At 32.0% G+C, this 11,304-nt stretch overlaps 1 protein-coding gene across 1 annotated transcript; it reads left to right on the plus strand.

The window, feature by feature from the left end:
• The first annotated feature begins 599 nt into the window (after positions 1-599).
• Positions 600-10,404, plus strand: LOC133197369 (uncharacterized). The gene is made up of 9 exons (XM_061333366.1): positions 600-823; positions 2,577-2,710; positions 3,406-3,736; positions 5,675-6,200; positions 6,516-6,642; positions 7,035-7,263; positions 7,465-7,586; positions 7,953-8,243; positions 8,528-10,404. The coding sequence occupies exons 1-9, from the start codon at positions 706-708 to the stop codon at positions 8,558-8,560; spliced, it is 1,911 nt and encodes a 636-aa protein (XP_061189350.1). The 5' UTR covers positions 600-705; the 3' UTR covers positions 8,561-10,404.
• Positions 10,405-11,304: the final 900 nt, after the last annotated feature.

Raw genomic sequence — 11,304 nt, forward strand, 5'->3', positions numbered from 1 at the left:
GTCCCTCTTTCCTTCCCCCAATTATCCAATATTTGTATATATCTAATAAATACAATGCTTGCATCTGCAAGGGTGGATCTAGAGGGTCCGGAACCCTCTCCCCCCCCCCCTTCTGGATTTTCAGAGTTATTTGATTTCTGTGTAAAAGAAGGGGAACAAATGACTTTGGAACCGTACCCATCTCAAGACGGTAAGGAGAGTCACCCCCTCCACGTGGGTTTGTGTCAAGTTCTTTTTTCTTTTCTTTTTTCTTTTTTTTTTGTCAAAAATTTTCCGAATCTGACATTTGTTACAACTTATGTGGACCCTCCAAGGAAAAAAAAAACCTGTATCCGCTCCCTCAGATTACATACTATGACTTTTTTGGCTTGTCAAGAACCCCCCCCCCCTCCCCAATCTGAAATGGCTTCCTGTTGCCCAAATTAAACTAAATTTAACGTTTAAATGTACATTACATCATTCTTTGTCCTTCATAATCTGCTTTATTAAAGAAAAAAACTTTTTGATATTTCTTTAAAAAAGGATACTTGAGGGGAAAAAAATTAATAGTTGTGCTCATTTCGGATAGCGTCAGAAGCTTTCATGCAATGTTCGTGTTTACATTGACCTATGACGTCAGGGACGATGAAGGGGCTTTCCCACTTCGAAAAATACATTCGTTGCGTATTATAATAGCATAAGTGTTGAAGAAACTTCCGTAACTTTATGATCAAGAATTTAAGATGGCAAAAAGTTGTTGAAATGGGTACAGACGGTCTAATGTACAAAAGAGAGGCCTCAGAGCAAGATGATACCGTGGAAGACCTTGTAAATATAACAAAAGGTAAGATAGTGAAGCTGTCGTGAACCTGTTGTCGTCATGTGTATATAGCGTGTCATGAGTGATGGACATACAGAATTTGGATATATGACAATGTTTAATTTATTGACTCTTCGTAGTCTATTCGGAAAATGTACTGTTACTTCTTCCCGACCTGTGTGAGGGTGCAGGGTGGGGCTTCAATGTCAAGGATGTGCACGTTCTGTGGGCCTATAGTATTATATGAACCCTATACATATTTATAAACAAATATGCAAATAGCTTTTGTCAAGATTGGAGGAAGGGGAAATGATATAACATTCGGTAATTTCTGTGATACAATATCAAAGATAAAAACTATAAACACTTGCAAACTATACATATCTGTAGGTACATCGTATTGTATCATATTATGATTATGAGAGATAAGGTGTCATTTAGAGTGTACATGATTGTATGTCTTAATTAATTAATTAATGTAACATTAAATGAATCAATATTTCATTGAAATAAGTAATCAGATTCCACCATTTTTTTGTTGTTTTTTTTTCATCATGGGCTGTATATTTATTTCAAAAATTTGCATACATGAGGTATTTACTGTATATTTAATTACATTAGATAGAATTTCTCATATTTATTTAAGACCACATAGTTCCAACTAAAAAAATATTTATGTTTCAACTTTTGTAAGAAAACGGAAAACCAGTAGTTAGAATTTAATTAATTGACTGTATGGGGCCACCATGCACCAGCAATTGATTACGCGGGGAATCCATCCACCCACCTTTTCCTTACTTCTAGATGACGCACGCTTCATGTATAATGTTTATTTACAAGTTTCTCAACTACATACATGTTTCTACTATATATTTCTTTAAAAGTATTTTTGATGAAATAACAGGAAAAAGTGTAAGTTAATTCAACCATTGGTTTAATTTATTTCATTCTTTGTTAAATCATTATGTGTGAAAACATCATTTTTTAAATGACATTATGAAAAAAAATTAGAATTATAACCCGCAATAGAGTAGGCTAGCATTTAATACCAGAAACAGACTAAGTATATAAAAAAAATATATAGATTTGCCAATTATGATATAAGTATATAAAATGACGTATTTTAAATATGTACATTATGTACTTACAAATGTGTTAATTTAAGAATTCAGGAGTGCTGTACATTTGTGATATGTACATAAAGAATTAAATCTTTCTTTTCTAGCTCACTAACTGTGTGGGCATTTCCAATAATTTATTTATATCATAATGGAATTCCCATTCTACTGCTAGCTGCTACACCTGTATTTAAAAGATCTGATATTTAAAGAGCAACATTACACTTATGCTGATATCAAACATTGGCTGTATACATACTATATACATTTTTGCTTGAAAGTTGCACTTAAATAACCATTTGATATTTAAAAGAAATTAAAAATCTATGGATTTCAATCCTGTTAACATTGGTAAAATCTATAGGCAAAATCATCAAATGTAATAGATTTTTTTTTTAAAGTTTCTAGTATTTTAAATATATTTGTTTGAAATATGAAAATTTTCGATTGGAAGAGAAAAATTACTGTAAAAAAAATTCATAGCAGTATCGATCATGATATTTATTTAGGTACAGCAAGGAGGCTATCAATACTGATATTAAAAAAAGATTAAAGGGGGGGGGGGGGGGGCGTTGAATTTTAATTATCATTTTTAAAAAAAAAAAGAAGTAATTTTAGAATTAAAGTACATGTGTGTATAGGTTTCAACTTTGTTTTAGGATTGACACTGTCTAAAAAGAAACAAGAAGACAAACCAACAGAGGATCTTATTGATCTATTAGACAGTCTTAAACTTAATGTTACCAACAAACGAGGGGGAAGCAAGTCCAACAAAAATCACAAGAACAGTGCTGTAAGTCTAAGGGGAAAGCTTTTTTTATTGTGTTTAACATGCAGTTTTAATTGAGTGTTTTTCTTTTTTTTCTTGTTTTTCTTCTTTAATTGTCTTCTCCTTTTTTTTTTTTTTTTTTTTTTTTTTTTTTTTAAAAAAAGATATATATATGATAGTGTATTTAAAAGGTAATTTAAATTGCATCAGGAAATTGAACCCTATATTATACATGGCTTTTCCTGTATAAATTATTAGAACTGGTTCCTGATTGTTTTGTATCACCTGTAGCATTGCTTAACCTATATTAGTTGTTTTGATGAAGATAATTGTGAGATCTTTTAAATAAAATAAAAAAAATGCACAAGCACAGATGAAGTATTTTCATTACATATTAGATTTTGTGTGTTTAAAGCAAAAATTAGCCTTTTGCATCAAAATTCCCAATGGTTTTGATTCAAGTGTTTGAAAATTATGAGAAAAGTGAAATCCAGTTTTAGGATGTATATAACCATTAAAATCAATTAAGTGCTTGTAATTTTAGATTCAAATATAGATAAACATTTATATTGATGTATATCAATGGTGACTACATATATATGTTCTAAATGAGTTAATTTTTATTTTTTTTTTTTTAATTATTGATCACTCCATTTTAAATTTGTACCATTATAATTCTGAATGATTTTTATAAAAGGTTTTCTTTGTCTTTTTGTAAGGAATTTCAAAAGAGGGGTCCGGGACAATTTACCCCCCTAGAAACTGGTTACTGGCCTCCCATAACTTCTGCCAAGAGAGAACCAGATTTTCTGTATGGAGGCAATGTCAACTCAGAGTATTCCTGGTCAGCTATATCAAAAGAGTACAACTATGCCCCTGGAGTGGACTCTAGCTGCACCATTTGGAATAATGCAGCTCAGAACTACAGTCTTATCAACCATCAAAATAAAACTGCCCAAAAGATAAAGGAACTATCAAATAAGTATCACACCGATCCTAACAGATGTCAAAGACCTGTCAAGGATTTAGATGAGCCAGATGGAATCACTGGTGAGTACAGTCTAATGATAGCTCTTCTTCAGAAATATATGAGAAGCATTTAGTACTATATGAGAGGTGGTAATTGCCTGGGGGTTCATTTTTTAGCTTGCCTTGATGAAAATGAGTTTAGCTGACACTATACCCCCAGCATCGCTGTCAATGTTAGCATAGGCTTGACATAGGCTTGCTTCAGATGGTGAATCTGACCTATGTTTTTTGGGTGAGTGAACAGGTTAAAGTTTTTGGAGCAAGTCCATTCCCTAGTACCTATTAGCTATTAGCTATACCTACCTGGACCAAACTTGCATGGATGATACATCCAGGGATATCTAGGGATGCACATTGCCAGACTTCCTCAGGATGCCAGATCTCACCTAGATTTTTCAGATGCATAACCAAGTTGTTTTTGGAGCAAATCCTAAACCAAATATGTAGCCCCATTTGACCAAGCTTGGACTATGCATATAGTGATGAACACTAACAGACTTGATTCAGAGTTTGGATCTGACCTACAAGTATTGGATGAGTGACCAGATGAAAGTCATTGGAGGAAGTCCATTCCTAAGTAACTGTATGCACTATGTCAACCAAACATGCATGGATGCTGCATCTAGGGATGTACACTACCAGACTTACTACAGATGCTTGATCTGACTGACAATTTCCGAATGATTGATTAGTAAAAAGTTTTGTAGCATCTCCATTCCCAAGAAACTATAAGTCCTATTCAGACCAAACTTGCATTAATGTTGCATCAAGGTAAGCACACTAGTTAGTTACTTAGTTTAAAATACAGTTTCCTGTAACATTACCAAAAATTCAAAGGTCAGTAGGTAGGGATTTTTTTTTGCTAATGTTGGATCTCGCTCATATAAGTATGTATAATATTTAATATTAATACACTAAAGGAAAATATTTTTTGGACATTAAGAAAACTATAGTGTGAAATAATAAAGTATCCAGCTAAAAATATTCATTTTTGCTTTCTGTAAATGTGTAAATACCATTAAACATTAAAGTGAGTCAAATATCCAAGGACTGAAATAACCATGTGTGCATTGGTAACATTTACAGAAGTCACCCAATATGGCTGCCTAGCGGCTAAAAATGAACTCAAAGAAAAATGTTAAATGATTATTAGTCTTCATTAAAGGTGAATATAGTAGACTGTCTTATAACTCAAGTAAAGCCACAATTGACATTTTTGGTAAAAGTTGCATCAGCTGCATGATTGATCAAGAGAGAAAAAAAAATTCTGCCAGACTGTAATTTTAATGGGTCAGTTGGGTTACAGGAAACAAGCTTAATTTTTGTTAGGCCTAATATGGGGTACAATTTTTTAAGTGAATATAACAATCTTTGGAGGAAAGCAAGACTATAAAGTTACTCAGGTGAGTGTAGTGGCCCATGGGCCTCTTCTTTGTCCTCTAACAATCAAATTGTAGTGTCATGTCTCACTAAGACATCATGTAATTGCAATAAGTAAAATATTTTGATGTTTTATTAGACTTTGGCATTGTTCATCATTCATAAAAATTACAATGAACAAAGCTGCAGATTGGCCAACTCCAACACAACCATCTGAGAAAAATACACGTAATATTTTTTCTTTTAAGTAACAACAGCTTAGGAGATGCACATCAAACTTTAGGAATAGAAAAATCATATCTTTGTATGAAGGTTGATATGATTTTTTTCCATGCACACTCATCTATTTATGATGAACAATTTTTGACAGGTGTATTGTGCAGTTGCTGTGCACTTTATTTAAGCTTACAGCTTCCCCAGTTCATATAACATTTTATTTAGAGCTTGATTATTAAATCACCTGAGTATTATCATATTTAACAACATTTGCTCTTCTCGGGAAATACATGAACCAGTAATTCAATGAAAAGAAGATGAGTAACACAATTTTATAAGGTTTGTAATATTTTTTATAAACAGATCAGGACTTGGAAACTGATGGCTGTGCTCCAACAATGACATTAGATAAGAGCAAACTGGAAGATATTCCAATAGACTGCCCCACATTGGAGTTGATTAACAATGTCATCAGCAGCCAAGAGAAAGTGTCATCACCATTATACATTGGAATGTCCTCCCCCTCATATCGAAGGACCTCCCCATTCTATGCAAGCAGCCCTTCTTCAGGATATTCAGGGTCTCCTCCCCCTCCCTATTCCAATGAGCCATCTCCATGTTACACCCCCTCCCCATCATACCCTGCTTTCTCCTCCCCTGCAATGTCTCAGATCAGTAAGTCACCACAGCATCTAGAATCTGTGAATTTGGACTTCCAAGACTTAGAGGAGATTAAGAAAGAAGATTTAGTTGGAACACGGAAGAAAACAGACAATTTTTTACAAAAGACTACAAAACGTCCCAGCAGTGCTGATGATGAGTCTAAACCCTCTCCCCCCAAACGAACAAATGTTGATGCAATGTATGATAAAGACCTAGATGAAGATAAGTGAGTATCTGTTTTAAGCATCCTCCATTTTAACAAATGCTGCATGTACAAGGGGGTAAAAATCAGTGTTAATTCACAGAAACCACAAAGAAGAACTTTGTTATTAGTTCTTTCCTGTAATGCCAATACTATAAAGGAATTTCATGTACATGCTACGTTTGGTTTTATTTTAAATTTCATTATTTTAAAACGACTGGTACTGCCTACTACTTGGAATTTTTTTGTAGTTGTCTCCCTTGTTCAATGTCACAGAGAGTCCAGAAATGTTACTTTTAAACTTTCCCTTGTCTATTTTATGTGCTCTTTTTTTTAAAGCATTCTTCACTCCATGATGATAGCTGGGTCACCAGTAGAATTGATTGAATATGTTCTCAATCTTCTGAGAGTGGATGGAGAAGATGTCCTCCAGAAGATCATAAATGACCAAAACAACATGCAAAGGGTACTTTTTCTATTTTACTGTTTTCAAATTCGAAGATACATATTATCAATGTTTAATTTTAAATGAATATGAAAAATGGTGCATCTCATGTAGAATTGTGTGTACAACTCAAAAATCAGCTCATTTTACTGGAAAATATTTATATGAGTAGTTTAGTCCTATCCTTGGGGTTTTATTGAAATAATTTTTATCCATTACATTACTTAAAGGAAATTAAAAGTAAAATGTTCAGATTTTGTCCAAGAGAATGTCTTAGATTATTGTATTTTAAGTTTGCACTTGTATTGAATTAAAAAAAAAAACATAGTTACCTATATACATGTATATATATGTGTACATCTATAAAAAATGTTATTTATTTTTATGCTAATTAAAAATTGTTCTATTTTTAGACCCCTTTATTTCTGGCTGTGTTTGAAGGAAGGGCTGAGGTGGTAAAACTATTATTAAAGTATGGGGCAGATCCTAACATCCAGGGAAAAGTTATTGTAAGAGTAGATCAGTATGAACTCCGAGCTCCTCTACACCTGGCAGCAGAAATGGGAGATGAGCATCTAGAAGTACTTGATGCTCTCATAGATTGTGAGGAAACTGATCTTGACATTCGCAGTTTAAGTGACAGTAAGTTTTTTTAAAGCTACAGCAGGAACTCTTGCATGCTTTCACACTTATAAATATACATATATTTTTTTCCATTTGTAGAATGCTTAAAGTATTGTGTGTACTTTTGTTTTTCTGAACTACTTGATAATTATTTGGTAAATATGTTTGAGGATATTTGCCACAGATTCAGACTTTTACAAACATTGATGTTTGTTTTAGGAGTGACACCACTTAATTTAGCACTGATGACACACAGAAGTAGGAGAAGTCCAGCCTATCCTAGGAGCTGCAGTAAGTGTATAAAAGCCCTGGTGGATGCTGGCGTGGACACAGATGAAATGGTTTGTTAACATTATATATTTTACTGATTATCTAAATGATTATATATTGATTTTAGGGTGCAATATATAGTCAACATGTCATAAATAAATCATATGGAGAGATATCTTGAAAACTAGACCTTGCCTAGTGGTATGATCAAGAATGTAATTATTTTTGTGTGAACTGTCTAATTTTATGGGACAATCCTGTCAAGTACATAATAAATCTCTCAAATTCTCTTTAAAACAGGAAGCTAAATACTTCAGCTTGACACCTTTTACAATTGTTATTTTAAAATAAGTGTATTCTTATTTCATTTCATATGAAGATTTTATTTAAAAAAAAAAACAAACAATGATACAGGATTATTTACACAAACTTTTCAGGATGACAAGAGCAGCAAGACCCCCCTCATGTTAGTGATAGACACTATGGACTTAGATCTCATTAAGTTTTTTCTGTGTGCGGACACGTCAACTCAGCATGCGGATGTCATGTCGAAATTGCAGGCAGTAACAAGAGGTGGTGACACACCTTTACACATTGCAGCTGGTGTTAAAATGAAGAGCAGCAGAGAAAAACAAAAGCTATTACGAATCCTGATTCGACATGGTGCTGATGCCAATGCTAAGAATAACGTCAATGAGGTTCCCAAAGATATTGCTACCAATGAAGTGGTAATTATTTTCAAAACTTTGATAGATATTTTTTTTTTTAAATAGCTTTTGAAAAATCATGACCCTCTATATGAAATTTTCTTTTTCTTTTTACATTTTTTTAGTGAAGAAATTCCATTTTTTTGACTCTAAAATTTGTTTTTGAAAATGCACAAATTAGATTTCAAACAAAGATTATCAACATATAAATGTTATGGATGTTACTTTCTAAAATTTTAAATAATAATGATAAAATATATTACTTTTGGGGAAAAAAAATGATCTAATCCCATTTTATTTTTCAGTGGAAGGACATTTTCAAGGAGAGTTTTAAGTGATCATCAATTTTTTTTTTGTTTGGACTCCATTAACAGATCATGGACCTAATGGATACTGTGTTGTGATAATACAAAACAAGATTTCTGTAGGAGGAATGTGACACATCTACAATTTCATCCTTAAAAGATCCAGCTTTAGCCGAGTTTCTCAACTGTTGTTTATATGCAAAGAAAGTATTATTTGTTTTTTATTGTATGTGTAAATAATTTATTCAATCAGTCATCCTCATACCTTTTTTTTCATATTTTTGTGCTGTGTGAAATGATGGTAGTTGGTTGTTGAAATACTTTTCTTGCTTTAAGAGTCAGATTTGGACTATAATCATATAAAGATTCTGGTTCAATGTGAGCTGATGATGAAGTCTTATTTGTGAATATTTATCAGAACTATATTTATCAATATATTTGTAGATTTTCGTCTGCATGAACAGGTTATTTATAACCAAGTCATTACCAAATCTTTTAAACATCTTATAACTGTAGAATGTAAATTTTTCAAAGGATGAAAGGGGAAAAAAGATATCAGAGATGAAACTGGAATACTATATGCCCATGTACAAAGTGTAAATAGCTGTTATGAAATTCATATTTTTTTAATACAAACTGCTTGTTTGACTAATTATAAAACTCATTGCTAGTGATGTGTAGAATGGATGTACAAAAAGACACATTTTTTTCTTTGGTATTTTAAGGTTGTGACTGATTAAATGACTTTTTTGGAGTAAAATACTTTTGTGCCCACTAAGTAGAACAAATACTGCCATGGATGATTCATATTCACAAGTCTCTTGCCTTTTTTCTTTCGTAAGTAAGGAACTTCTTCAAGTACTTATACAGTACATGTACGTGAATTCCCCATTGTAAAACTGAGTTCAGTTATAACATGGTTATTTTACTTCTAGACCTGAAAGAAAACAACTAGGGCATTCTAGATTTCACAAGTGTCTAGGGTAATTCTAGTACTTTGTGAAGGTTATGGAGAAATGCTGGTCATATCTCGATCAAATTTGTCATTTTGCTTCTATCAAGGCTATAGAACTGTATATTTAACATCTTAGATCAGACAGGGAATATACATGTAGATAACATTATGCAAGTATTGAGTGAGGGGTTAACAAAGGGTATTATATGTATGCTTATAACTGTTGATAAAAAAAGCTTTACAAAGTGACAGGAAGAAAATTTTATGGAGCCTTATTGACTCCATTGAGGAAACCTTTTAATATAGCTATTAATAAATTTATTTGGCTTTATTTGAGGGGAAAAAAATGTGACTGGGAGTTTTTTTTTTTGTTTTTGTTTTTTTGTTTTGTTTTGTTTTGTTTGTGCCTTTGTTTGTTTTGTTTTGAAGAACAGATAAAGTATTTATATCTCTGGCACTTACTTGTATTCAATGTTTTCATTTAAGTGCTACATGGACTACAAAAAGGGTGATGAATTTGTATGTCCATACATACATCTTGATTTAAAAAAAAAGAAACTTTGAACTAAAAGCTTTACAATATTTGAGCATAATAATGTATGTGTATAAATATAAATTCAGTTCTTATGATTTTTTTCCTAATAAATATAATCAATCCTTTAAACACAGAGGGTAGACTATTGTTAATAAAGTGTATCACAATGTTATGTTAACCATGCAGAATTTTGTCATTTTACCCACAGATTTTACTTGAATGTCCATCTGTATTTTATTGTGAAATATCTTTATTCTAATTGTTTCTACAATAATTCAAATCATTTTAATTATTTTAATTTTTTTTTTTTTCAAAATATTTTACAAACAGCCTTCATATACATGTTATAAATATAAATGTGAATAAAAGCCTGTACTTAAAATGAATATCTGTTATATTGTATTTGCACGAAGAAAAATTCAAATTACTCATGTGATTAACATTTGCTCCTTACAGTATTATTCATTGAATTCAAAGAATTAATCTCTATGGAACGAAAAACTTTGCATAAAATTGGGAAGAAGATCTGCTTTCCTTTTGGAAAGTCAGAAAATTTTCATGCCAAGAATTTGCATGTATACAGTGTATTTCACTAAAAAAAGTAACAAAAATTTCTTTGCCTTTTGGCGTTATTATGTATACACTGTAGATAAATAAATTTTCGTGAGACTGTAGTTTGATATTTATAGAGAAACTAAATTTTCGCAAATTGTTCTATATAGTCTTGAATAGTATAATTATATATGCAAGAATGAAATTTTTGTGAGCAGACGGCCTTGCATAATTACGTGAAAGTGAAATTCTTGTGAATATAAATGGCCATTTACAGTACAGTCCAATTTCTTTCAAACCATAACTTTGACTTGGATGACCACATTCAGAAACGCACTGTGATACATACTTTTATTATCACCGATTGCATAGAAATAACTGACATGTATAAGAAATTCAGCATGTGTCAAAGATTATTTTTAGTAAGTGTTTTTTTTTTTAGCTCACCGTGAGCTAAAAAAAAAAAAACTTAATAAAAACACCTGAGCTGAAAGCTCAGTTGAGCTTTCCTTAGCACTTGTTGATCGTTGTAAAAGGGATTTTAAATTATTCAAATGAAGGGCCAAGCCCATTTCCAAGGGGAGATATTTGAGAAAAGGCAAAAATAGGGTGGGATCATTAAAAAATCTTCTAAAGAACCACTGCATGGGCCAAAAAGGGTGAAACATATATGGCAGCATTCTGAGGAATAGTAGATTCTAATTTGTTTCAATCATGACCCCATGGGGTTAGGGG

The sequence above is a fragment of the Saccostrea echinata genome, unplaced genomic scaffold (assembly GCF_033153115.1).
Source record: "Saccostrea echinata isolate AGI-Se365-2 ecotype Australia unplaced genomic scaffold, CSIRO_AGI_Sech_v1 ptg000030l, whole genome shotgun sequence".
Lineage (NCBI taxonomy): Eukaryota > Metazoa > Mollusca > Bivalvia > Ostreida > Ostreidae > Saccostrea > Saccostrea echinata.